This window comes from Kockiozyma suomiensis (assembly GCF_038497685.1).
Source record: "Kockiozyma suomiensis strain NRRL Y-17356 unplaced genomic scaffold V2V93scaffold_7, whole genome shotgun sequence".
Classification (NCBI taxonomy): Eukaryota; Fungi; Ascomycota; class Lipomycetes; order Lipomycetales; family Lipomycetaceae; genus Kockiozyma; species Kockiozyma suomiensis.
In genome coordinates, this window is record NW_027117670.1 from 793,852 (window position 1) to 820,920 (window position 27,069).

A 27,069-nucleotide genomic window follows, 5' to 3' on the forward strand; every position below is an offset into this window, starting at 1 on the left:
GCAGAACATCTACAAGAGCCTTAATGATGACATTTAAGCTCTGGCTGGCATCGAACGCCACGCATCGCGCGAAATTTTTAGGCATCCGCTTCTCGCTCGCCGAATACTGGCTGTCGCTGCTTGCTATAGCATTCTCTCCGTCTCTGGGCTTTGGGCTGTCGTATCTGAGCTATTTAAACAATTTGGCTGAGCTTTTAGTCTATTTCTGGTTGCTGCAATTTGCTATATCAATCCGCGTGCAAAACTACTCAATCTGCGCGACTAGCTATCTGGCAGGCTTCTGATCCCGGTTGTATCACTATATTCGAATCCAATTTGCCGCTCAAAGAAATTCGACGAATTGGATAGTTTTATAGGTGGTGTTGCTGATTTACAGTACTGTTAACTCACTATAACTTGCAAGAACAGCTGTACTCCATCGGTTCACAACCAGATCACCCATCACTGTTTGTGTCGGTTCAGAACCCATTTTTTTGCAGTAAGAGGCCAACGGCACACAATATTTCTATTTTTTTCCTACCCTTACACTAACCAATATTCAGTTTCCCCTGTAGCTGCTCCAATTGGTTACAATGCTGTCCCGCGCTTCGAGACTCTCTCCGAGCATAGCCAGGCACCGCCTCGTGTCTCAGTCAATCCCCCTAGCCCTAGATCTAGGCAGCGCCGCAAAGTTTGTTAATGCCGGCAAACTCTATTGCTCGCGTCCCTTCAGCTCAGCTTTGGTGCTTAGGCTGCCACCAGTTTCTACTGCTGCTGCCGAGGTTGAGTCCCGGCTCGAAGAATTTGGTCAGGTCATTGATGGCAAAGCTCTTGCAAAGTATGCTCTCTTACATATGTGATTTTTTGTCTATTATTTAGGAAGGCTAACGCCATACAGATCGATCCGCGAATCTATCAATGCGGAAATCAGCGCAGCGCAAGCTACAAATCCTCTCTTTAAACCCTCGCTCACTATTATACAAGTTGGTGGTAGACCAGACTCGACTACTTATGTTCGGATGAAGCTTAAGGCTGCTGAAGAGGTATGCCACTAGCGGCCTGCTGTTGGGTGATAGATTATTATTCTAACTGTCATTTGTAGGCCAACATCGTCTGCACGCTTAAGAAGTTTCCTGAAAATATCACCCAGTCCCAGGTATGGCAAATATTGAAATACAAACTTCTCTTTTCTTTCACTAATCTCAAAGACAAGCTGCTCTCCGAAATTGACGCTCTGAATAATGATCCCTCCGTGCATGGCGTCTTGGTTCAACTGCCGGTACCAAAACACATCTCTGAAATTGCTGTAACAAACGCAGTATCTCCTGAGAAAGATGTCGATGGATTTGGACCTCTCAATGCTGGTGAGTTAGCTAAACGCGGAGGCTCACCTCTCTTTGTTCCGTGCACTCCGAAGGGTGTCATGGTGCTTCTCGAGAACGCTGGAGTCGAGCTCTCTGGTAAGCGCGTTGTTGTTCTGGGTCGGAGTGACATTGTGGGTAGCCCTGTTGCATCATTGTTACGCAATGCGGACGCGACTGTCACCGTCTGTCACTCGCGCACAAAGAATCTCGAAACTTATTTGAAAGACGCCGACGTTATTGTATCTGCTATTGGCAAAGCTCAGTTTGTCAAGGGCGAATGGATTAAGCCTGGTGCTGTTGTAATTGATGTTGGTACAAATTACATTCCAGATTCTTCCAGAAAGTCTGGCCAGCGCCTAGTGGGAGATGTTGATTACTCCTCTGCGTCTTCCGTTGCATCAATGATTACTCCAGTTCCGGGTGGTGTAGGTCCGATGACTGTTGCCATGCTGTTGCAGAATGTGGTTGACTCAGCCAAGCGCTTCTATTCTGAGCAAGCTAAACGACATATTACGCCTTTGCCTTTGACGACTCTGGATCAGGTGCCTAGTGATTACGAGATTTCTCGTAGTCAGAAGCCCAAAAATGTTCGCGATCTTGCGAAAGAGATTGGCATCACTGATCATGAACTTGAGAGCTACGGCTCGTATAAAGCCAAAGTACAACTTTCCGTTCTAGATCGTCTCAAGCACCGCAAGAATGGAAAATATATTTTGGTTACTGGTATTACGCCCACTCCACTGGGTGAGGGCAAGTCGACGACTACTGTGGGCCTTGTTCAAGCTCTTGGTGCCCATCTCGGCAAAATTGCCTTTGCCAATGTCCGTCAACCTTCAATGGGTCCTACCTTTGGTATCAAAGGAGGCGCTGCCGGCGGGGGTTACGCTCAAGTTATTCCCATGGATGAGTTCAATATGCATCTTACTGGTGATATCCATGCTATTGGAGCGGCTACAAATCTACTTGCTGCCGCTATTGATACACGTATGTTTCATGAACAATCGCAGAAAGACGGACCTCTGTACAAGCGACTTGTTCCAGCCAAGCAAGGTGTCCGTAAGTTCTCTTCAGTCATGCTTCGTCGGTTGAAGAAACTCGGCATCAGTAAGACCGATCCTGATGATTTGACTCCCGAGGAAATTAAAAAATTTGTGCGTCTTGACATTGATCCTGATACTATCACATGGCGCCGTGTTGTCGATTGCAATGATCGTCATCTCCGTAGCATTACAATCGGTCAAGGCCCGGCTGAGAAAGGTCATACTCGCTCAACTGGATTTGACATTACTGTAGCCAGTGAGTGTATGGCTGTTCTAGCCCTCTCTAGTTCTCTTTCCGATATGCGTGAGCGCTTGGGCAGTATGGTTGTTGCTTCGTCAAGATCAGGCGAGCCTATTACTTGCGATGATATTGGCGCAGGTGGTGCCTTAACTGCTTTGATGAAAGATGCTATTAAGCCTACTTTGATGCAAACTCTCGAAGGAACGCCTGTTTTTGTGCATGCGGGTCCTTTTGCCAATATATCGATTGGGGCGAACTCCGTTTTGTCTGACAAAATTGCTTTGAAACTTGCCGGCACTGAACCTGGTGAGAACGAGACTGAGAAGATTGGCTATGTCGTTACTGAAGCAGGATTTGATTTTACTATGGGTGGCGAGAGATTCTTCAACATCAAATGTCGCTCTAGCGACCTTGTTCCTGACGTCGTTGTCATTGTTGCCACTGTTCGAGCACTCAAGCTTCACGGAGGTGGTCCAAATGTTACCCCCGGTGTCCCGCTTCCGGATGTTTACCGACAGGAAAACGTTGAGCTTTTGCGTAAAGGATGTACCAATTTAATGAAACAAATCGCCAATGCTAAGCAGTATGGTCTTCCGGTAGTGGTCGCAGTCAACCAGTTTGAAACAGATACTGCGGCTGAGATTACGTGTATTCGTGAGGAAGCTATCAAAGCCGGTGCTGACGATGCTATTTGCTCTAATCACTGGGCTGAAGGTGGCAAGGGTTCAATCGATCTGGCAAAAGGAGTTATTGCTGCCGCTAACCGAGCCGAACCAAGCGATTTCAAATTTCTTTATGACTTGGATATGACTGTTGAAGAAAAATTGAATGCGATAGCCCAAAATATGTACGGCGCCGATAAAGTCGAGCTGAGCGACCTTGCGCGCGAGAAAATTGATACGTACACTCGCCAAGGTTTTGGAAATTTACCGATTTGCATTGCAAAGACACAGTACAGTCTTTCGCATGATCCAGCGCTTAAGGGAGTTCCCACCGGATTCACTGTTCCGATTCGTGATGTGCGTGCTTCTATTGGTGCCGGGTACTTGTATGCTCTGGCTGCTGAGATTCAGACGATTCCAGGATTACCTACGCATTGTGGGTTCATGGATGTCGAAGTCTCTGACGACGGTGAGATTGAGGGGTTATTCTAGATTAGATGGATTAGAATAGAATAGAGAAGTGATTGTACCGATGTCTAAGATAGATTTCAAAAACAAAAAGTTGATTTGCTCTGTGTGTGCCTCTTAGTATAGAGATTCGGTTGATATTTTTTTTTGTATATTTTATGGTTGCGTTATGCAAGCTCAGCTGGCGCTTTGGAATATAAAAGTTATGAATTCAAATTTCATGTAAATTATATACTCGATCCGGAAACTTGGCTATAGGCCATTATATTTGAGATCATATTTTTCTTTCGAAAGTATATAGATGAAGTAGCGGCTACCTTGATGCAGTGAAAACCTTTTTCTAACGGTGATCTCAACCATAAGAAACCAGGAAAACAGCGAAGCAGAACGCACAATAAAGATGAAAAATAAGAGATATATCTTGCGATCTGCTAAATTTCAAAATGCCTCAGATTTGATTCATATATATATTTGTAGCGACAAGAATAAAAAAAAAGATTGCAGTACCTACGATTCCAGCGTGGTCTCCCACCGCAGTACTAAGAAGGCCCAAACCGGTTTGGCTTGTATAGATCGGACGGGTTATCGCATTTTCCGATTGGTATGACCGCAACTTGAAATTATCTGTGAATTAGACAGTTATGTTCTTTTTTTCGCAAAAATGGGACCATTTAGAGTATTTCTGTATAGCGACTAAGAGGTTTAGAATTTCATATGTTGTGAGCCTGGCTCGTTGTATTTCAAAGTGATTGCACTACCAGCTTTGAATATGTATATCATTATTGAATAGCAGAGAATGACAGATAGAAGAAGAAGGTGAACAAGAGAGATTATAGACAGTAAAGGATAGGTAGAGGGTATTATAATGATAATAGAAAGCAGAGTTACAGTGAGCAGGAGATAGAAACTAACAGCTAGGACCATACTAAGGAAAAAGCACCGTTTCCCGTCCGATCAACTCTAGTTAAGCTCCTTTAGGCCTACTTAGTACTGCGGTGGGAGACCACGCTGGAATCGTAGGTGTCCTAGTTTTTATTATTTTTTTAGTATTTATAATGCTATTTTTTTATATTTTTAATTGCGCTAGGTCCCGATTAGTGAAGTGTCAGTAGTGAAACGCAGGAAGTGTTTGCGCTGTAAGGAGTTTTAGGAGTAATTTGTACTGACTCGTGTATGTCCCTGTCCAGCCAGCTGCAAAATGATAAGAAGCTTGACAGCAAATCAAGCTGAGCTAAATCGATTGAATAATACTCTTTGTTTTTTATTGAATCCGTATGATATCTATAGACTGCAGCAGATGAGGACAGAAAATGTTTAGGCAGTACGCGAGCACGTGATGTCATAGAATAAGCTAAGCTGAATCAGGGCTAACCAAAACAAATGGGGGTAATGAGCCCGAGTGTTCTGTTTATCAGTTGTACTTCCCGGTCGCCTATAACTATACTGTTTTTTATCCCATATTTCAGCAAGTGATAGACTTAATTTCTTAATTTATTGAATTACAATATTTTAGAATATTTTGTCAATGGCTCCAGCGCAAGGATCTTCGACATCAGGTCCTACGAGATCAAAGCTGTCGCTGAAAGGGTCTTCGAAACTAGTTTCCGAATTCTTTGGTGCGTCTTTTATGTTTGGACCGTAGTTCTGTTCTGATTTTACTAACTCATTTTCTGTAGAATACAGTATAAATAGGTAAGAGTTTATAGTTCTGTGCTATCCTATGAGAAGATGATAGCTGATGAGTATACAGTATATTATTCCAGCGAGGAATATATCCACCGGAGGATTTTCAGGTGGTGAAGAAATATGGCCTCAACATGCTTGTTTCTGTTGACGAGGATGTTAAGTCATACATTCGACGAATTATGGCACAGCTAAATAGCAAGTATCGACCGTCATAGACGTTTATGTCGTGTCACTAACGCTGTGATAGAGTGGATGGGGGGAAGCAAAATCTCAAAACTTGTAGTAGCGATCGTGTCGCAGGATACCGCGGAAGTAGTTGAGCGGTGGCAGTTTGATATAGAAGTTTTTGGAAGAACTGCGAGTTCCAAGAAAAGTGCAGGCTCGCCCGCCAATAAAGAAAACTCAGCTCCGTAAGTCTAGGTTATCTGCGCAACTGGGATCGCTCACTGACAAAATGTTTTGTAGTGTTGGTGCAAAAGGAAGAGCAGTCGATGCACCTACTGACAAGACAATCGACGAAATTCAGCAAGAGATTCAAGCAATCATTCGACAAATCACAGCGTCAGTCACTTTCCTCCCTGTGCTTGAAGGCAGACATTCGTTCAATGTGCTGGTTTACGCCGACGGAGACGCTCAGGTCCCTGCAGAGTGGATAGATAGTGACCCAAAAGAAGTTCAAAATGCCGAGCAAGTCAAGTTACGAAGTTTTAGCACAGCATCGCACCGAGTCGATACAATGGTTGCTTACCGGTTAGGCACAGTTGAATAGGAGTCTAGCGGCAGATAAGAAATATTCACGGAGAAGCAGTGTACCTTGGAGTAACAATGGGCGTTGAATATTTTGCCATCAACCAGATTTATATTTATGGTCTGATTCATAGTATTCACATATATTACACTAGATTATATACAATATCATGTCTATTTAGGTGGAGGGCTGTTCGAAAGGAAACCTTGATATGCCTGCGTCGTGTAGCTTTGTTAGTCTAATCAAATCTTTACAATCAGTAGCTAAACTCTTACCTCCTGAGGGATAGTAACTCGTCCAATCTGTCGCATATTCTTTTTCCCTTCCTTTTGATTTTGCAGCAATTTTTTCCTACGCGAAATATCAGCAGCATGAAGTTTCGCAGTAACATCTTTTCTTCGCGCTTTGATAGTTTCTCTAGCAAGAATCTTGGATCCAATCGCTGCCTGAATAACGATCTCAAAAAGCTGTGAGCGGAGGAATTTCTTGAACCGTTGAACCCATTCCTTCCCGCGTCTCTCAGCAAGGCTGCGATGCATAACTTGGGCCAGAGCGTCGACGCTGTTACCGTTGACGAGCAGCTGCATTTTAACTAGATCTGCGGATTGGTAGCCTGCATCTTCATAATCAAGTGTTGCGTAGCCCTTGGATACTCCCTTTAATTTTCCGAAAAAGTCGTCTACAAGATGTGCTGTCGGGATAATGTATTGTAGAAGAACTTGGTTGCCATGGGAGAGAAACGTCATATCAACTTGAGTTCCGCGGTTGGCTTCGCAGATTAGGATAATATCGCCTAAATATTCCTGCGGGAAGGACATGATTGCTTTAACCATTGGCTCCTGTAAGTCCTGTACCTTAGATTTCATTAATGCGGGATCAGGAAACTCATCTGGATTTCGAATGATCTTTTCTGTACCATCTTTCATAACAATCTTATACGGTACAGTGGGAGCAGTAATAATTAGCGAGGCTCCGTATTCCTGTTGTAGTCTATCCTGAAATACTGAAGCGTGTAGAGTTCCAAGAAACCCAATTCGCCATCCTTGGCCAAGAGCGTTTGAATTCTCTCGTTGCAGTGAAACACTGCGATCATTAAGAACAAGCTGATTCACGCGGTCATCGATAGCAGTAAACTCAACGCCCTCAGCAGGAAATGCACCTACAAAAACCATCGGCTGCGGTTCTTCGAATCCAGGCAATGGCTCGACTTCGGAACCTAAATGCATAATTGTATCGCCAACTAATGCTTCGCTGATATTCTTCATGCCCAAGACGGCATACCCGACTTGTCCAGTCCGTAAATGTTGCATGGATTTACGGTCTGGGTGAAGAATTCCGAGCTCTTTTATGTCGTAACGTTTGCGCGTGTGTGCGGACATGACTTTATCTCCTTTCTTCAATGTTCCATCAGCGACGTAAATCAGTACAATCACACCAAGATAGTTATCAAACCAAGAATCTACTAATAAACACCGTAGCGGGGTCTCTTTACCCCCAGAAGGAGGCGGTATACGTTCTATTACAGCCGGAAGGATCTGTTCAACGTTTGTGCCGCGTTTAGCGGACACAGCTATTGCGCCATCAGGGTCAAGTTCAAACATAGTTTCAATCTGCTCACGAGCACGCGGTATATCCGCGTGATCAAGATCAATCTTGTTGATAACTGGAATGAGTTCTAAACCAAGACTATATGCAAGAAAGAAGTTTGCAACCTGAGAGTCTGTTTAGTACTAAGTCTATTCTGTATCACGAAAAGGTTTTTACCGTCTGTGCCTGTACACCTTGACTGGCATCCACAAGTAATAAAGCTCCTCCACAAGAAGCATAACTCCTCGATACTTCTGCTCGAAAATCAACATGTCCAGGTGTATCAACCAAATGTAGTAAGTAATCTTCGCCTTTGTAATTATATAGCATCGTACATGTCTGCGCTTTGACGGTTATTCCACGCTCTCGTTCAACATCCAGTCTATCTAAAAATTGTCCTTGACTTCCTTCAGGAATTGTGCCTGTCATTATTAAAAGTCTGTCGCTTAATGTCGACTTGCCATGATCCTTCACAGACGTTAACCCTCAACGTCATCAACTAGAACTAAACATGAAACATACCACATGAGCAACAATGGAAAAATTGCGATACCGCTCCATAGGAATAGCATCTATCCGCTCAGCCAGATCCTCAGATTCATATTTCAAATCCGCAAATCCTCTCCGAGCTACAAATGGACAAACGCTCGGTCGCTTATTAACGCAGCTGGAACATATGTATTTTGAGTTCAAAAATAAAGAAAGCGAGCGTCGGGTAAAAGCTGGAGATACTTTTGGTATCCATGCCATCATTCGTCTTAATTATTTGCAGATTCGAGTCGCTTGCTTGATTTCTGGAGTACGGCTCGAGGAAGCACTAAAACATTTAAGCCGCGCTGGGACCTATGAACTTTAACTGCGGAAACTCAACACAGGCATCAAGTATATTTAAATTATTATAATTTCATAAGGAACTTTGAATTCATTATAGATCTAATAAGATTATCAATTACTCTTACAACAAAACTCCAAACCAAAGATCATTCCCTATCTAATCAAAAACTAATCATACATCTCAAAACCTTCATCTTCATCTAATATTCGGCATTCATCATGAGCCCTCTAAAAACTGTGTCATTCCCATATAACCCAGCACTCTGACCAGTTCCATTACCATTGGCTCCAGTAATAGATCCAGGCGCACCGACACCCTGTCTCGCGCCACCAGGTCCGTTGAATAAGTCGGCATTAGCTCGACGAACAGCTTCTTCAAACACTGTAGGTGTGGACGCGCCAGCAGTTGTGTTTACCGAGGCGGAAGCTGTAACTGTAGAGGCAGCTCCATTTCCCACGCCGGAGGCAGCGCCTGTGGTACTCGTTGTTGAGGCAAGGTTGATCCAGTCCATCATATCAAGATCAAACGAAAACTCCATGTTTGGCTCCTCGCCTCCCGATCCCCCCACACCAAATGTATCGTCCATCAAAAACTGAGACATAGCGTCCGCGGGTGAAATATTAATTGACTCCTTGCTACTAACGGGCGTGTCTGTAGTAGAATTATTCCCATTATTGGTGGGCGCGCTGTTAGACGAGGCGGACTGTTGCATAGGTGCAAGATAAGATGATACCGAGCTAGGAATAGCCATCCCACGCTCTCCGTCAGCACCAACATTCACAGACGCACTTCGCTGTGCGCCTGCATTCCCGACCGGCAGTGGAGAATCGGGAATCTGATAACGACCATCGTTCGCAGCTGCTTTCAAAAACATTCTAGATAAGTTATTTGAGCTGTCGCTTCCGTTATGCTTGTATCCGTATCCAAGCATATCATGGAGGTACTTTTCGTCATCGTAATAATCTGTATTGGCGGCCTGCTGATACGCTTGGGCGGCTGCAGCGGCGGCGGCCGCCGCGGCTGCAGCACTGTTGGATGCCGAACTAACTTCGTCCGATTGCTTTCGCGGTAACGACTCTGAGCGCACACTGCTGTTTCTGGGAGTCGGCATAAAATGAAATGCGCTACCAGAGGTATCTGATCCAGCAGCTAATACTGCTGATGCAGAAGGTGGCGTCATACCAGCAGCGGCAGCAGCAGCGGCAGCGGCGGCGGCAGCGGCTTTAGTGTTTGCTGTCGTCATGCTATTGCTCGAACCAGAGGTGGTACTGCTTCCTGTAGCGGTAGAATTCAATAAACTGTTGATTTGCGAAATATGCTTCTTTTGCGCAGCAGCAGCAGATTCTGAGGCACTGGCATTCGCTGCATAATTCAACGAACGCGACGCACGAGCTGCACGATCCATTTCTTGTAAAATGTTACGGTATCGTTTAGCAGACGGATCTATTTTCCCGTAATGGCCAAGAATAAAGATACACAAAAAAATTCCACGGGTAATATAAGATTCGACTTCCGATCTGCGCTGATGAAAGGACTCGAGCAAAAGAACGATTCCGGCGGTAAAAATGAAATAAGTCATCAAGTGTGACCGTATAGGCTGTTGATTCTGAGCAAAAAAAGTCATAACCAGATCAACCGATCGAGCAGCGCAAAGAACGCAGGCAGACGATAAGCGTGAAACTGTCTTTATCTGTGCGGGAATCTCAGACGGCGTCTTTGCAACCATTAGAAGGAAGAATGGACGAGTGAGTAGGATGATACTGTTGAGATGAGTCAGATGAAGTCGCAGAAGTCCTTGATTACGAATAAGCTGTCGTCTGCCTTCTTCACTTGAAGGAACGTTTCCTAGTTTCCGCTGATCAGAAGAGCTAAGATTTAAGGATGACAGCTGTATATCCGAGGGCAGACCATCGCTCCATTCTCTAAGTCGTGTAGCTAATCTCTGAGAAGTAGATGACGAAATACTCTGAGGTCGATAGACTAATAAACAGATATCACCAATTATCTCACATAGCTTTCCTAATTCGACAGCTGTCCGGTCAAGCTGCGCAAGTTCAGACGTTTCGCGATCATCCCAGTCACAGTCATCTATCGCAAGTGGACGACCAAGGCTAGACGACCAGAATCTATCCTGTATATATAACGTGCGCCACAGCCGTTGTCGCATAAGTCTTTGAGGCTTTGGGAAAGTCAAGTTGACACATTTGCGGTGCATGCCTAGTGCCTGAGCAAAACGAATAGCGACGCCTATCAATGATAAGCATACAAAATTTGACATAATTTGACAGAAAAAAGGAAGGGAAAAACTTACCGAGTTGAATCCAACTGGCATTACGCTTGCAGATGATCTGATAGTATAAGCACATGAGAAGATACGCCTGGACGACCCAGAGTTCTCCGTCTTCAGCAGCATCGTTCATGAGACCCAATCCCGATTCGAAAAACAGACTGGGATCAATAAGGCTTCTTGTTTGTCCTTCTTTTGAGCTTCCGCTTTGACCACCACTACCAACAGGAAGATTACTGGATTGGACTTGTGACGACGTAGCATTATCACTCAAGCCAGCAAACGAAGACTGCAAGCTCATTTTGTCAGTTGTGTCTAGCTCTTGTTTTGAGCTCACGAAAATGGCCCCAAGAGCACAAGTAAAATGTAATAAACATAGCCAGTGGCGCGGTGCACTCATCGGATTTCTAAAAGTTTGCGCAACTTGATATCTAAAATGATCCATATCAAACACGTAGTCAAAGGCCTGCACATTGTCTTCAAAAGCTTGAATAAGCTCGTTTGTCAAAGATCGAGGGGGTAACTGTAAGGGGATTATTGACGCAGAGTGAGTCGGTCCATCAATGAATCTGAATTGAGCCGGATCAAGAGTGAATGACGAATCACCCATAACTTTTCTAAATGCTTTGCGCGACTGCTCTAAAAATGATGTGACTCCGCTCTCACCCATGTACCGCAAATGACCTTTTTCATCCCATAGCAGACGAGTGTTTCGTCCATCACCGACCGTCTCAACTTGATACTCTGACCGGCTGTGAGATCGCTTGCGGTGGTAACGTTGCTGTTGCTGGTGTTCTTGAACAAGGACTGGAGATGCCGGAGATCCAGGAGATCTGGGCGATGCTGAAGATTCGGAAGCTGAATCATCACGGGCCGGATTGTTATTGTCGTTGTTAACGTTGTTGTTCTTGACGGCACCATTGCTGTTAGATACCGACAAGGAGCGCGACGATTTATGCTTGTCATCTTGCTTGCGCTGTTCAGGATTTGCTTCCGGTTCTGGAGTAGGCGAGGCTACTGAGGCTTGGTGGTTGTGATCAGTAGCTGCAGAGGATGATTTTGGCGAGGGCGAGGAAAAGGCAACGGTCAGAGTTTGACCAGGGAGTAGATCTGCACGAGACGGGGTATAGTGACAAGCGAAATTTTTCTTGAGACAGATTGAACAGGGATGCTCGCCATTGCACTGCATGGCACGTTAGAAGTAAAGAACTAAGAAGAAAGTCATATTGCAAATTTGCGAGCCCACCTTTTGTTTTCGGCGCTTGCAAGAGTCGCAAGCGAGGGCGATGCGTTTGCGCTTAGCGGGGTCGACTCGCCGCTTCAGTTTTCGGAGCTCGGCTGAAGATGGTGTAGACCCAACACCAGGAGTGCTCGCTAGATGAGAGATTGAGGAGGTTGACGTCGAGGAAAGCTGCTTGTGAGGAATGTGGGGGCGGGAGTTGTGAACTGAGGCAGAGGAGGACATTGTCGAGGAGGCAGGAGAGCCGGGCGAACCGGGAGAGCGCGCCATTTTATCGCAAAAATGTCAACGTCTGATATCAGTCGGCAGAAGCCAAAAAAATATAGAGCAGCCGGAAGTGAAGAAATAGACTGGCACAAGTAAACAAAGGGAGTAGGGCTTAGGTGAACAGACTTTTGCGGGGAGCACTTTGCGAGATCGCCGACATGGCGGCAATCTGGCGCTGTGGAAGCGTTCACGTGAGTTTAAGTCACGTGAACTGTACAGACATCCGATGAGTGCTTATCGTCGGGCGCATGAAATAGCAAAGATTTGATTCGTGCAGCGACAGAGCGATTATGATGAGCACAACGCAGTTGGAGCAAAAGCTTTTTTTTTCGCTAGAAGAGGACGCTGAGAGTGCTCCAGTATTGCTTTAATGAGAGGCACAAATCTGCTTCTGCAGTCATCCTGAATGCGCTCGAAGAATATACTTAATTTTTCTGCTCATTGTTGCTCTTGCGCGTACTGAGTACGTAGTTCAGGTATTTTATATCATTTTTCTACTTTTTATTATATTTTATTATTTATTTTTATTTATTTCCTTTTATTTCTCCTCTCTAATAAGAGATAATCTCATCAACCGGTTGCGAGCAAACTTGCTACCTAAAAGCAGACCATTGCATTTACTAACGCAAATAGCGCTACAGATCACATCAGTCGCTACGAGGCTATATCCTTTCACGTGATCTTTTTGAAAAAGCCCAATTAGTTTCACGCGTCACGAGCGCGTAAAAAAGGCAGAAGATCGCACATGCGGTGTAGCAAGGGCGAGAATCAAACTATACTGGACTATAAAAGAAAAGTTGCATACAGAAAGCTGCATACTTATGATTTTTAGCTAATATAAGACTAGTCGACCTCTATCCGTATCAAGAGTACTATTATACTATTTCTAAAGATGTTCACGTGATGTGCACAGACTAAGAGAGGCTGAACTGCAGACGAGATTTCAGGCTTTCACATCGCTGCAGTGATAAAAAATTTATGGTATATAGAAATCGGTTTTAGTCTAGTGCAAATGATGTTGTTGCAAAGAGAACTGAGCTGGCAGCTAGGGGCATGTTGAGACAGATTTTTGACAATTACCAGTTTGAGCATAAGTAAACAAAAGTATTCGAGATCATAGATTCTCTTCTTTTTCAGACTCTCGACAGCGGTGATTTATCTAGTGGTTACATTAATCTAAATAAAATTTAAAATATAACGCATATTTTGCCCAATCCTCGAATTTCAGTCGCAGCACCCGAGGCTTCGAGCAAAACACGGTTCGGAGTGCGGCTGTGCAAGATATTCAGAGCAGAGGGCGCGGCCGCACCGGAGCCCTTATAAACTTGTTTGTGTACCCCTTCCTCTCCTTGTCTTATTTCCGTCTTCCCACTTTTTGCAGACTAGTGGTTTTTTCTTCTTGCTTCATTCTTTTTCTTTCAGCACTATGTCTTATCGACCCGTCCAGCTCGACGGCTACGCGGCTGAAGAGGAGGCAGATCAATCCTACGCAATGCAGGAGCTACCGCACGATCAGCAATACCTGGACGCAGATGAAGACTCCTACTATGCTGCCTCAACAGATGCCCTTCCGCTTGCCTCTTCGGCATCTGGCATATACGATCCTTTTCAAGACCCCGCCCCAGCGCATCTGGGCTATGCCATTCAAGACAATGACTACCGCCATCATTCTTATCAGCTCTCCGAGTCGTACATCGACATTCCCAATGATGGTACAAGTACTTACGCGACCTCTGTTCTTGATCCTGGTGAGCTTGAAGATCGCGAATGGGCGCAGCGACAAGAAAAAAATGCAAAGACCCTACAGCGATTTGCTACTCGACGCGTCAAGCTTGACAATAACAAAATTTTTAGTGCAAACTATCCGTACGTGTTCTGCCATCTAGTTATTTTCATTTTACTTCATGCTAACTATTTGAGATACACAGAGTTCCGTCACCGTTAAAAAATGGGATTGAACGTCAATATATTGATCTTGAATACGGATCAGACGAGTTCACTCACTTGCGTTATACTGCTGCCACATGTGATCCAGACGAGTTCGTAGGCGATGGCTACACACTTCGTCAGAAGATTTTCGATCGTAAAACTGAGTTGCTTATAGCCATCACCTACTATAACGAGGACAAAGTTCTGACCGCACGAACATTGCATGGTGTCATGAAGAATATCCGAGATATCTGCAACCTCAGACGAACTAAATTCTGGAATAATGGCGGTCCCGCTTGGCAGAAAACTGTTGTCTCCCTCATCTTTGATGGAATTGACCGTACGTTAACATTTTTTTTCCTGTAATGTTCTATTTACAAATTTCTAACTGTGAATTAGCCTGCGACAAGGGCACGCTTGATATGCTGGCAGCAATCGGTATATACCAAGAGGGTCTTCTCCGCAAAGACATCGATGGCAAAGAGACAGTAGCCCACATATTCGAATACACGACCCAATTCTGTGTCACTCCTCACCAAGAACTGCTACGTCCGATCTCTGGCGATGCTGGCAATCTTGCGCCAGTGCAGATGATCTTTTGTCTAAAGCAGAAAAATTCCAAGAAGATCAATTCTCATCGCTGGCTCTTCAATGCAATTGGAAAAATTCTCAATCCGGAAATCTGTATTCTTCTCGACGCCGGTACAAAGCCAGGAAGCAAGTCTCTTTTGTCTCTCTGGGAGGCTTTTTACAACGACAAAAACCTCGGTGGTGCCTGTGGAGAAATCACGGCCATGCTGGGTCAACACAGTAGAAATCTGCTCAACCCTCTTATTGCTGCTCAGAATTTTGAATACAAAATTTCAAATATTCTTGACAAACCTCTGGAATCATCATTTGGTTACATTAGCGTGTTGCCTGGTGCCTTTTCTGCCTACCGTTATCGAGCAATCGAAGGTGTTCCATTACAGCAGTACTTCCATGGAGATCAAACATTAGCCAAGCGCCTGGGGAAAAAGGGTGTTGAAGGTATGAATATTTTCACAAAGAACATGTTTTTAGCAGAAGATCGAATACTGTGCTTTGAAGTCACTTTCAAGAAAGGATGCAAATGGCATTTAGCATACGTAAAAGCCGCAAAGGCTGAAACTGATGTGCCGGATCGTGCACCTGAATTTATTTCTCAGAGGCGACGCTGGCTAAACGGATCATTCGCTGCGTCAGTTTATTCTCTTATACATTTTGGGAGAATATATCGCAGCGGCCATAATGTTTTCAGATTAATCCTGTTCAACATCCAATCACTTTATAATTTTCTTAATATTTTTCTGACCTGGATCGGCCTGGCATCGTTTTATCTTACTACGACAATCGTCTTGCATTTGGCTGCTAATCCAGAGTATATGGGACATACGACAGACGACAACGATCCGACACTGCCAATTCCTCATCAGCAGAATGTAAATACAATTATAGCTGTTGTAGTTGATAACCTTTACATTGCGCTACTTCTATTGTCGTTTATTTTGGCTCTGGGTAATCGGCCCAAAGGGTAAATATATCAGTTATATGCTTATCTATAACCAAATCAATGAAAACTAATAGTCAATAGTTCGAAATATTGGTATTATTTTACAATCACGATGTTTGGCATAATTCAGTACTACGCTCTGATTGTTTCTTTCATGCTTGTTTCTCAAAGTCTTAGCAACCCAAATTTCTCCCGTCTGCCAGATGAGAGTTTAGCTCATTATATTTTCAATTCAGTCCCGATTTTGATTGTCATTGCTCTTGCATCAACATATGGAATTTACTTACTTTCTTCAATTTTCTACCTTGACCCGTGGCATATGCTCAACAGTTTCACACAGTATACGTTCTTGATGCCAAGCTTTGTAAACATTCTCAATGTTTATGCGTTTTGCAACTGGCATGACGTGTCCTGGGGAACAAAGGGTTCCGATAGTGTTGATGTACTACCATCAGTACAGACGAAGAAAGAAGAAAATGGTGACAATTTGATTGTCGAAGAGCCCGATCTTCCACAAGAAGATATCGATGCGCTATTTCATGATACAGTCAATCGCGCGCTGACAAAGTTCGTTGCGCCTGTGAACGATCAGAAATCTAGTTTGGACGACGAATACCGTAGTTTCAGAACTAATCTTGTTATTGCTTGGGTCCTTTCTAATGCTATTGTCGTGTATGCCGTCACGTCTGATAGTCTGGCTGGTATTATTCCTAGTGAGTCCGAGCAGGCGTTAACTCAGAAACGCAAAAACTTTTTTGCCTTCTTATTGTGGGCTACAGCAATTATTTGCACTATTAGATTATGTGGAAATATGATCTTTTTGGCTAAGACGAGTGTCTGGTTTTGTTTCCGCAAACGATGATTTGTTTGGTTTTTTTTTTGTTCTGAAGAGTTTAATTATGTTTGTAAATTTTACCGAATCTAGTTTGTAAAAGTTAGAAAAAATGAGCCTACTAATAAGTGTTATCCTAATAAATGTTATCTTTATAATTTAATGTATGATTTTATCCATGTGGCTTTTCAGTTGCAAGACGATTCTCGTTGACGCATCCTTCATCTTCATTAGTAAGGCTAACCTGGACGCGAAAATCTTTTATGCATCCTGATTAAAAATAGGGCTCTGTCGCCACACATAGAGCGGCTCGTGGCTGGCACTCCGCCCCAGTCAAGTGATGAGCTGCGCCTTGCAGTACACTTGCTAACCACTCCAGATTTTATTCAGAGAGAGCATTGCAGCTTCTTTAAACACAATGCTAGTGACTTGAAGATATAAAAACACTTTTTAAATAACTATTTGGTAAACGATACGGAACTGTGTCGGCTTAGTTATACGACTATGGCTGATACACGCAATTTTCTCGGCGAGTTGATCGTACTCGTCGTCAAATGCGTACGATCTCTAGATTTTTGCTATATAGAAGCTTGCGGATAACGAACTTACATATATTTTGCAGATTGATATGCGCGAGAGTGATGACATTAGCATGCAGAATGTATATTGTATAGGCACGATTGCCCATATGTCTGAACGCACCAAAGATGCCGAAGAAAAACCGAATCACTCTTGTTCATGGTATGTTTTGTGTAGACTCTCCTCGCTGCTCTCTGATTGACTAATGATCTAATCCAGGGATGATCAACTTCGGTATAAAATATATTCCGGGGCAGAATTCACAACGCTTCACATTGCGGTAATGACACGCGGAGCAAACAAACCTCAACTACTCGGCGCGACCGAAATAGATATTAGCCCTGCTCTTAAGAAGCCAATAACGAAGAATGCCGATGAAGAGCAAGGATATGATTTACCACAGGTTCCTATATACTTTAACGATGAGTATGTTGTTTTTTTTAAAGTTGTATTCAAATATATATATATAATTGCTGACTTTTTCAATTCAGAGAGGTCGGGACCCTGAGTTTGGAAATGTCTTATTACTTGGTGCGCACTGATTTTTATTTTTTTTTTCGAATTTTGCAAAACTAATACAGTTGTGTGAAGAAACCAAAAGTCAAAAAGGTTCGGCAATTTGCATCTCCTCAACCACAACAGAACCCAACTTTTTCTCAGCCTCTTCCTTTATCACCCAGTTCAGTAATAAATTCTGAACACGCGACCCCACCCGTCGTACCACAGCAGCATTTTTTGCCATCATTGCCAAGAGCTGAACCGCATTTATCTATCAGCCAATCTACGATTCCAGTGTCCGTACATCCTGGATTTATGTCTCCACCACTAATACAGCAACCTCGCATTCCCCCGACAACTCCTCCACAGCATCAGTATTTGCCAACGGTTCCGGCGCCTTCACAGCAATACGCAGCACATACTCCAGCACCTCAGCAACCATATGTGACCTCGACATCATTACTGCAGCAACCGCATATAACCCCGACTCCAGCTCCACACCCGCAATCGCCTCTCGCCTGGTCTGTTCAAGAATCTGCGCAGAGGTATTCTTCAACTGAACCTGTCCTGCCATCGCAGTACATAAATCCGGGACATTCTTTGCCTGTCCCATACGTTCCGGGCCCGCAGTTACCTGCTCGAAAAGCCAAAACGCCCTCACCCCCAGCAGCGTCTCGGAATCAAGCAAATTCTTCTCCAATACCAAATACTTCTTTCTCGCAACCATCGCGAGGATCACGAGGATCTTACCCTCGAGTACCTGTTCCACCTCCAGTTGATGCATTAAGAGCAAATCAAGGGATACGTTTTCAGCGCCCTGATGGAGCTCCTCAATCACATTCTGCTCCTCGAGTTCCTCAAGCGCCATCTGTTCCATCATTTAGCAGAGAAAATAATAATCCTGAGTTTCGCAGGTTGTCAGCTCCAGATCAGTTGTTAACACTATCTTCTCAAAAGCCCTTATACTACGCGGCAGACAATGTTAATACAAAGTCAGTAATGCCGGGTACCTTTCCTGATGCACAGCAGTCATTTGCCGCTTCTCATCAACAGCCAGCTCAAGGAAATGGAAACAGACGATCTATGTCTGCTTTTTCCAACGATAGTCAAGCGGAGATTGTTTTGGCGCAATTAGCGGATGTGAATTTATCTCCTCAAACTTACGCACCTGATCCGTATGGGATGAATAATAGTAGTGCAGCGACGACACAGCAGGTGCCGCAGTTTCAGCAGTTGGAGATGCAACACTCAAGTCCACAAACTGGAACTGATAAGAAGAGAGTTCCACGTAAACCTCTTCCGCGCGATAGTCCTGTGATATTTCAGGAGTCTAGTTTTGCAAGCAGCAGCTTTCCTAGCAAGCACGACTCACGACCCGATTCAGGCGATGGCAACTTTCCAACGCCTGAATTTATTTCCGCTCCGGCGATCCCATTATCTCCCGCTTTGAAGATGCTATATGATAAACGGACTGGAAACGGCAGACGTGGATCCGACGATGACGACCTTAATCCATCGTCGCATGCTCTGGAAATGGGCACAAAGGAAGCACTTAGCGTACTAGCAGCCGTAAGCGTGGACCATAAGCGAGCACTAGACGAGCGCGCTGCGCAGTCGCAGATGGAACAACAAATGCGGATATCAGAGGAGCGAAGAGCGCAGGATAGAAGGGAAGGTAAGCCGCCAGTGCCACCAAAGATTCCGCATAACATCACAAAAGAAGAATGGAGCGTCATGTCATCTACGATGCAAAAATCGCGGCCGACTGTATATCCTTGATTATGATTACGATTGTTTTTGTAATTTGTGATATGCGATATTGTTTTTACGTTTACACAGCATGTTTTGGAAAACGCATGGTAATTATATAGAATCTTTCATTAAATCAGCATTGTACACATATGTAAATCTAGTTCAAAGATCTCACGTTCGTAGATTTGGATGCCACTTCGATTGTGTAGATCCACATATCATCATAGCTCGGTACTTATCAAGCAAGATGTGAACACTTGACTCACAACCCACGCGCTCGTCCGAGCTCCAAAGCAATTAAATTAATCGAACAGAACACTAACCGAAAAAAAAAAAAAAAAATAAAAATGAATAGATGATTTAATAAAAAAATAAATAACTAGGACACCTACGATTCCAGCGTGGTCTCCCACCGCAGTACTAAGTAGGCCTAAAGGAGCTTAACTAGAGTTGATCGGACGGGAAACGGTGCTTTTTCCTTAGTATGGTCCTAGCTGTTATTTTCTCTCTCCTGCTCACTGTAACTCTGCTTTCTATTTTCCAAAAGTTCAGCGCACTTATCGAGCTACTCTACAGCTTTGTGCTTCAATGTTAAAAGAATAAGGCAACAATATGTACGGATTGACTCACTTAAGATTGAACTAAGCCAGTAGTCAGCTGAACTTGAGATCTGCTCTTGATCCGATGAGTTGTCATGAGGATATTGTAAAAGAAGCTCAAAGGACACTGAATCGACTGAAGCAGTAACCAATGGTTTGGCAATGCAAAAACGTCAGAAGTAGGTAATTGCAGTTGCAACTGAAGACATTATTAAGCCTTTTCATGTTTGGCCCATAATTACATTTTTCTATTATACAGAATTCCTAATCAAGAAATAGACTTGATTGTCTATATTCCCCAAACCTCTTTCAATTCTTCGCGACATAATTGTGCTGCGCAACCCGTTGTCGCTTCGATATCGTCTAAAAGATGCAAAATCGCCGCATGCTCGCTGCGATGTGACATTAGTTGTCCTGCAAGTTTAAGACATTGAATTGAATTAGTCCAGCATGCGCTGTATAAATGATGTTAATAAGGCTTGGCTTTAACCTATCAGAAAGGTGAAAAATGTAGAAACATACCGTTTTTTATTCGTTTGGAATATTGCGCAGATTTGCTTTGCATGCCACAACATTGGCGCTGTCGATTTTGGGAATTTGTAATGTCGCGGCTTATTACGCATTAATATAATACAAGATGCATGATAAAGATTATTGCCATAAGCTAAATCATCAGAGTTAGATGGCGCATTCACCACTTTTTTTTTTCGCGAAAGAAAGAGAATTGCTACTTACTAGCTGAACTATTGCCGTAAAGTACGGCAGGAAACGGCGCGACTTCATTCGCCTCTTCATCGAAAGCGTAAAGCGGCAGCATATGATCTGGCCTCCGTTCAACCCATTCTCGAAGACCATCCCACAACTCTTCCCATTCGCCGTCATAGCCAAGTCTACCGGACGGCTGATCGGGGGCGCGATTAGTATCTCGAGCGACAAGTGCAATCACTCGAGATATCAATAATAGAGCGTAATTGGCGTACGAATCGCAAGCACGTGAAGGCTGAGCTGATGACCAGTGCGATCGAAAAAGGGCACTTATGGCATTTACTGACATGTCTTGCGTGATGGCGCCGCCATGGTTGCGCATAGTAGATGATTCGTCTCCAATCACGACGGTAGCAATATCCATACGTGCAAGACACCAGAACATTGCACCACCGAGGCCACTAGTCATACCTGTGATATTACATGCCGAAAGTAGGGACGCGCACGCTTTGACATGCCGGCGCCGAAAATGTGAGCTCGAACACATTATCTCAAGACCACAGAGAATCACACAAGCCGCCATTGCCTCGAGGCTTTTGCTCGCTAGTTCTGGAATTAGGTATTGAACACACTCCCAGTATATATCCAGAGTGACACTAATCGGGTAATGCCGATCTATTTGTTCAAACTGTTTCGAAGATATTGCCAATATTGCATAACAGAGTGCTCGGTTAGATAAAGCCAATCGCGGGATCTCAATCTCAAAGTGATGATCATTGTTACACAGGTCAAGACTGATAGATACTTCGTCGACAAAATTTCGCAATAAACGCACTCGGTCAAGATGAGAAAGGCCACTTCGATTAGGCACACCGTTGGCACTGTCGGCGGCAGTGCGCATAAAAGATGGTAATTTGCCTGGTTGCTGCTCAGGTTGCGTGACAGAATACTCAATGCAGTCCAATAATCTAGAATGCAAATCCTCATAAGTTATACTATTTTCATTGGAATATCCTTCGTCGTCATATAACTCTGAAGAAGAACTATCAAGAGGCGACGAGCCGCCGGCATCAGAATCCGGCGAAAAAGAAACTGAGCGAAGAGATTTCTGAATCTTTGAGGATGATTTGAGATTTGTAAGTGAACCATTACTTGATTCAGTGATGTTTGATATTGATAATCGGTTACTCCTAGATTCGCTTCTGATATCGGAATAATCTGAATGAGTAATGCTAGGCTGTCTCCATGAATTCAGACTCGGATAGCCAATCTCAACGGGTTGTGTCAAGAGCGCAGAAGCTTCTGAAGTCGAGGAATTTATCTCCGCCTGATTAAGAATTGTTCGTAAACTGGCACGCTCGAGATTAGGAGCCACCTGGTGCTGCCCATTATTGAAAGTTGAGGTACTTGCAGTCGAAGCTATACTGATGGAGGAATCGCTTCGGACAATTGGTTGTCTTGAAACCGGATCAATTGATAGAGATTGTGCGTAGGCGTATGAAAGGTCTGTAGGAATTGCAATAGATGGTACTATCGAGACTGTGGCAGGACTAGGTTCTGGCGGCGGAGTATGGACAATGGATTGTCCGGATATGTTGTCATTCAAAGGTCTGTTATTTGAGGCAGCTATATTGTCAGTATCTTTATTCCGTCGACTCGCTACCGTAATTTTTTTGCTTGTGCTGGGCTCCGACGTTGTTCGCTGTCGTTTCTGAGGAGGTCCATCATTAACAATCTGTCAGAATAACAAATAAGTCAGCGTCAAAGTCGAATTTATGCAGTGGTTTATATAACTATATATTGGAATATTTATAAAAAAGAAGGACTAATTTGCATACAGTGAACTCTGAAAAACGAGGCACCACCGAGTAATGGCCTGAGGCCGAGATATGCCTTGAGTTGGAATCGGAGAAGAGGCCTTTGACGCTCCACTGACACTCTAGATTCTTTGCCGAGCAATTGTCGCACGTCGGTCGCGTCTCGTCGCCTAGAGAACAAATAAAAAATTAAATCAGTAAACTATTCAGAGTTGTTCTACATATTGTCAGACGTCGTCAAAAAGGAGCTGCACATTTGCGATGGCGGGAGCGGCATGTCAGACAGCCGGTTCGTACACGACGTCTCGGTGCAGTAGCGGCGTCAGCGGCGGCCAATTGCGACTGAGCCGGAGGCATTCAAATTGCCAATTCCAAAGAAACAATATGCCAAGAAATCAAAGGGTGTGAAAGAGTGTAGGAGATTGCGAAGTACTGAACAGCGCGTTAACGCTGACATACGATGGAGGAGAGTGTGTCCTGAAGCAGGATGAACTGGATTTTGCTGTGGGGCGAGCCAATTAGCCGGAAAGCCCCCACAATCTACAAACTGTATTTGCGGGGAGTGTGTATTGCATGCAGGAGGCGCACCTTATTTTAACCGTGCCGTAGCATTATGCACCTATATCAATGACATTTCACGCAATAGTTGGATAATGAGTGTGAAATACAGTTCATTCAGCTGCTTTCGTACTAGTGCTTTATTCAGTATAGTATATATCCTACACTCATCGTGTAAATATACCCCGTCGACAGTACAATAACTCACTAAATACAATACGTTTGTAATGTACATTTACATAGGCTTACTCTATTTATATATATAAGGGCAGAATCCGACGATGCTTAACCTATCTACGACACTCGCAGCATAACTCTAATATCTATCTCAGTCTTTGGCGTAGTCGATTTTAACTTTTCCCAAAATATAAACAACAAACTTCGTCCAGATGCAAATTCCACACACAAATTACACTCCTCTCTTTTGTCCATTCTCTCTTCTCGTGCACAATCATCTGCGATTCTGTGGTCTTTCGGGTACTTAGGATATACTCACCGCTTGCTTGTTTTGAAATGCCAGAAGCTTCGGAGCGGAATTCCGTTCTCTCGGAGCAACCGCAGTGGACTCCGGAGCTCGCGATACCCAACTCTATCCTCGCGCTCCCAGCTCCATTATCATTTTTCAGAATATTGCGATTCCTCAAGACTCAACGCCGTACAGGGTGGCTTGATCGTGGAATTGAATCTCGTAATGCTGAGTCAATTAGTGATCATATGTATCGTATGGCGGTGATGTGTATGCTCGCGCCTCAAGAGGATGAGCTGGATAGTAGGAAGTGCGCGATGATTGCGCTTGTTCATGATCTTGCCGAGGCCGTGGTTGGAGACCTTACACCATCTGATCCGGTTGGACCAGGTTTGTGGTTCCGACTGTTTTTGTTTAAGAAAAAACACCAGACTAACATTTGAGTCGTGACAGATGAAAAACACAGACGCGAGCGCGCTACAATGAATTATCTGGCAGACCTTATCCGCCCACTCAATGCCGATGCAGCAGATCAGCTATACACACTGTACATCGAATATGAAGAAATGCTGACTCCGGAAGCCTGCTTTGTCAAAGATTTAGACAAATTTGAATTTCTTTTGCAAACTGTCGAGTACGAGATGGATGTCGTCGAAGGCAAAGAAAGTAAAGATGTTGCTCTAGCCGATTTCTTCCGTGCAAAGGCAAAGATAAAACACCCGCTGGTTAAAGAGTGGATGGGACAGCTTGATGAAGAACGTAAGCGTGTTGTCGGACTCTGATCAACAGATTTTGTAACTTGTTTTTTTATCATTTTGTTTTGGTCTTTACGCATTTTGCTTTTTGACGAAGATTGCTTCCATTTTGTTTTATAGAGCTTACTTTTTTTTTCTTTTTTGTATATTATTTGATGAAACCGTAAATGCCTATGATAGTTGCGTTTTAGTGATGTGTACCATATTATATTACAATGACAACTAATAATAAAAACTGCCAGAACAAGAAAAGGCAGTCACTTTAATTTCCAAAGTTGTGATACAACCCCATTTCTTTTTGTTTTATGTACAATTCCCTATATATTATCACGACCAAATAGAATTGGCGCAATAGTATGCCGGGCAGTCAAGCCAATCATACAAGTACCAGCTTGGATCAGTAACAGTACAATCGCAAGTTTATCTTCCCGCAATGGTCCCGTCCACGTCAAAACCAAGTTTATCAACGTCATATTTGACGCCGATGTAATTTTTCCCGTTTTTGGGTCATACTCTAAATGGATCAATTTGAACAGACTCATGGTGTGTAGGAGTATGGCTTGTATTTTGCATGGATTAGGTTTGAAATATACTCGCGATGGCTCCAGGAGTCCGGTTTCGGGATTGAATCTCGGAAGTCGATGCCGTGGACAATCCACTATATGGAATAACTGCGGCGCTGAGTACAAGAAATTGAAGACTTGCGGAACTAAAAATAGCATCAAAGTCTTTGCAAAATGACCAAGAATTCCAACTTGAGCCAGTACCATGCCTGCGAAATAGCAGAATGTGTCGCCGACAAACGCGCGCGCTGGAAACCAGTTAAATTTTAATAGTGCAAGCGTGACGGCAATCAGTGGTAACATGAAGTATGTGGAAAGCAAATGTGCCTCCGTAGCTGGATGCTCGGCGCGGAGACCGAATAACCGACCAGGCAGAATGTAAAGTGCGTCGTTGAAGAGGACAAAGATTGCAATCACTAACGCCTGTCCTGCCTCAAGACCGTTGATTCCAGCAAGGATATTAATCGAATTGGGAAGGAAGATGGCGAGTGAAAGCATATAAATGTAGTAAAACACGCCTAAGTCTATAGTTGTCGGATAAACCATCGATCCATGAATGAAAAAACTATATACGAACTCAGGCACAACAACACGTGTGACGCCAAAATCGACATAATAGACAAACATAAGCGGTAATACGGCAATAGCGGGCATGAATAATTTGTTGCGCCATCGAATATCAAACATGTCGTCTGCAACACCCAGCACCAGCATGCTGAACAAAGAGAGTAGTGCTGCAAGGTACTCTGCCAGCTTTGAGTGGGGAAACATGCGCAACGCTCGTCCTTTGTGGATCAGTTCAATCGAAGCATCATAGACTTGCTCGCGGTTACCTCCGCCGGAGGTACTGGTGACGTAGTATTTGTAAAACAAAAATGGGATAAAGAAGAACATAGTGACTAGGTACACCAAGGCACAAACAGCGCCCATTGTTTCGGGACTATAAGACTGTCAATAATAATCATCAAGCTGAGGATCTTGTTTACAAAGCATACATCACTGGCCTATCCTTCTTGCCAAGATCTTTGCCAAAGAACCCAACCCTCACAAACTCAGGTCCGAGAACCGGAATCAAAGCGACGGTAATCAAATAAGCTAAGATAGAAAATCCCACACATGCCTTCAGCGGATCATATAGAGCGGGGTAGCCTTGTGAATTAAAAATCAAAGACAATGCGATACCGGTTAGAGCCAAACAAATCACTCGTGAGCGCAATGTCTTTTTCACTATGATTGTTCCTGGCGGATCAGCTTCGGTAGCAGTCATTTTAGACGCGCCGTCGTCAACTGCCGGTTTAGCTTCCGACATAATCACAAATGCAAATAGACAATAGCGCTCAATCTAGAAGAAGAAACATCAACGATATGTCCGCGCTATCAACAAGTGTTTTCTCAAGAGGTCAAATTCGCATCTTCAGAACGGCCACGTCTACAGTTTAGGCCCAGCTTCAAAAGTAGTCGTCCCTGTAATCACCAAGGGTTTGGTGTTATACTAGCTGCTCATTATATCGGGTAAGGGCTGATTAAGACAATCGGTCTTACGATGCGAACTCGAAACTCCGAGACTGCATGCACCATTATGAGTGAATGTCAGCAACTTCCAGCATTTATTAGCTTGTAGCAGACAGAAAATAGATAGTAATATGCCAAGTCCTTATTCATTGAGTTTTATTTGCCGTGTTTCAGATATTTTTGCTCGATGTTGTGCAGCATACTTGCCGTATATCCGAGTCGGCTCGCTCACGATAAGTACGGCTGCTGACGATTAGGATACTGTATAGGAGTTGGATAAAGTCAAACAAGGTCATTTGATCTCTACGTCACAAACGGTGGTTTCTTATCAGAATTAGTGTGGTGCCTGAGATCATATTGTCGGCCTTATGAGATTCCAAAGAGGATCAAAGGATTGTACTAGCCGTCATCTGCCTTCCCAATCAAAGCAGCACCGAAGCTCGATGAGAAATGGCAGCCTCTAATACTTAATGAGAAGCGGCAGCATCTAATGCTCAACTAGTAATAGGAGACATCTCGAACATATGCGGGCTACAGTCGCCTCTTTCGCTATTACGACTTGAGCCGTA

At 43.9% G+C, this 27,069-nt stretch overlaps 9 protein-coding genes across 9 annotated transcripts; 5 read left to right on the forward strand and 4 right to left on the reverse strand.

Annotated features, from left to right (window-relative positions):
* The first annotated feature begins 88 nt into the window (after window positions 1-88).
* Window positions 89-3,970, forward strand: V2V93DRAFT_370265 (formate--tetrahydrofolate ligase-domain-containing protein). The gene is made up of 5 exons (XM_066910223.1): window positions 89-478; window positions 543-817; window positions 878-1,022; window positions 1,082-1,135; window positions 1,193-3,970. The coding sequence occupies exons 2-5, from the start codon at window positions 573-575 to the stop codon at window positions 3,776-3,778; spliced, it is 3,030 nt and encodes a 1,009-aa protein (XP_066765895.1). The 5' UTR covers window positions 89-478; window positions 543-572; the 3' UTR covers window positions 3,779-3,970.
* Window positions 3,971-5,122: 1,152 nt separating this feature from the next.
* On the forward strand, window positions 5,123-6,442 carry V2V93DRAFT_370270 (DNA-binding protein). The gene is made up of 5 exons (XM_066910224.1): window positions 5,123-5,370; window positions 5,431-5,446; window positions 5,505-5,635; window positions 5,688-5,850; window positions 5,906-6,442. Exons 1-5 carry the CDS (start codon window positions 5,280-5,282, stop codon window positions 6,207-6,209), a joined length of 705 nt encoding a protein of 234 aa, XP_066765896.1. The 5' UTR covers window positions 5,123-5,279; the 3' UTR covers window positions 6,210-6,442.
* On the reverse strand, window positions 6,303-8,574 carry V2V93DRAFT_370273 (P-loop containing nucleoside triphosphate hydrolase protein). The gene is made up of 3 exons (XM_066910225.1): window positions 8,298-8,574; window positions 7,953-8,243; window positions 6,303-7,900 (listed from the first exon to the last, which is right to left on the reverse strand). The coding sequence occupies exons 1-3, from the start codon at window positions 8,526-8,528 to the stop codon at window positions 6,452-6,454; spliced, it is 1,971 nt and encodes a 656-aa protein (XP_066765897.1). The 5' UTR covers window positions 8,529-8,574; the 3' UTR covers window positions 6,303-6,451.
* A 125-nt stretch (window positions 8,575-8,699) lies between these two features.
* V2V93DRAFT_370274 (fungal-specific transcription factor domain-containing protein) lies at window positions 8,700-12,535 on the reverse strand. The gene is made up of 3 exons (XM_066910226.1): window positions 12,144-12,535; window positions 10,922-12,080; window positions 8,700-10,857 (listed from the first exon to the last, which is right to left on the reverse strand). The coding sequence occupies exons 1-3, from the start codon at window positions 12,405-12,407 to the stop codon at window positions 8,810-8,812; spliced, it is 3,471 nt and encodes a 1,156-aa protein (XP_066765898.1). The 5' UTR covers window positions 12,408-12,535; the 3' UTR covers window positions 8,700-8,809.
* A 922-nt stretch (window positions 12,536-13,457) lies between these two features.
* Window positions 13,458-17,011, forward strand: V2V93DRAFT_252873 (chitin synthase-domain-containing protein). The gene is made up of 4 exons (XM_066907120.1): window positions 13,458-14,270; window positions 14,333-14,673; window positions 14,733-15,885; window positions 15,946-17,011. Exons 1-4 carry the CDS (start codon window positions 13,831-13,833, stop codon window positions 16,724-16,726), a joined length of 2,715 nt encoding a protein of 904 aa, XP_066765899.1. The 5' UTR covers window positions 13,458-13,830; the 3' UTR covers window positions 16,727-17,011.
* A 16-nt stretch (window positions 17,012-17,027) lies between these two features.
* Window positions 17,028-19,675, forward strand: V2V93DRAFT_370276 (uncharacterized protein). Its single transcript, XM_066910227.1, has 5 exons — window positions 17,028-17,254; window positions 17,319-17,437; window positions 17,495-17,701; window positions 17,767-17,806; window positions 17,867-19,675. Exons 1-5 carry the CDS (start codon window positions 17,201-17,203, stop codon window positions 19,550-19,552), a joined length of 2,106 nt encoding a protein of 701 aa, XP_066765900.1. The 5' UTR covers window positions 17,028-17,200; the 3' UTR covers window positions 19,553-19,675.
* Window positions 19,676-20,028: 353 nt separating this feature from the next.
* V2V93DRAFT_370279 (uncharacterized protein) lies at window positions 20,029-23,288 on the reverse strand. Its single transcript, XM_066910228.1, has 5 exons — window positions 22,901-23,288; window positions 22,668-22,816; window positions 20,860-22,564; window positions 20,647-20,788; window positions 20,029-20,579 (listed from the first exon to the last, which is right to left on the reverse strand). The coding sequence occupies exons 1-5, from the start codon at window positions 23,001-23,003 to the stop codon at window positions 20,414-20,416; spliced, it is 2,265 nt and encodes a 754-aa protein (XP_066765901.1). The 5' UTR covers window positions 23,004-23,288; the 3' UTR covers window positions 20,029-20,413.
* Window positions 23,289-23,579: 291 nt separating this feature from the next.
* On the forward strand, window positions 23,580-24,699 carry V2V93DRAFT_370284 (HD domain-containing protein). The gene is made up of 2 exons (XM_066910229.1): window positions 23,580-24,060; window positions 24,124-24,699. Exons 1-2 carry the CDS (start codon window positions 23,718-23,720, stop codon window positions 24,450-24,452), a joined length of 672 nt encoding a protein of 223 aa, XP_066765902.1. The 5' UTR covers window positions 23,580-23,717; the 3' UTR covers window positions 24,453-24,699.
* V2V93DRAFT_370285 (glycosyl transferase family 4-domain-containing protein) lies at window positions 24,547-26,416 on the reverse strand. Its single transcript, XM_066910230.1, has 2 exons — window positions 25,984-26,416; window positions 24,547-25,928 (listed from the first exon to the last, which is right to left on the reverse strand). Exons 1-2 carry the CDS (start codon window positions 26,295-26,297, stop codon window positions 24,743-24,745), a joined length of 1,500 nt encoding a protein of 499 aa, XP_066765903.1. The 5' UTR covers window positions 26,298-26,416; the 3' UTR covers window positions 24,547-24,742.
* Between the last annotated feature and the right edge of the window lie 653 nt (window positions 26,417-27,069).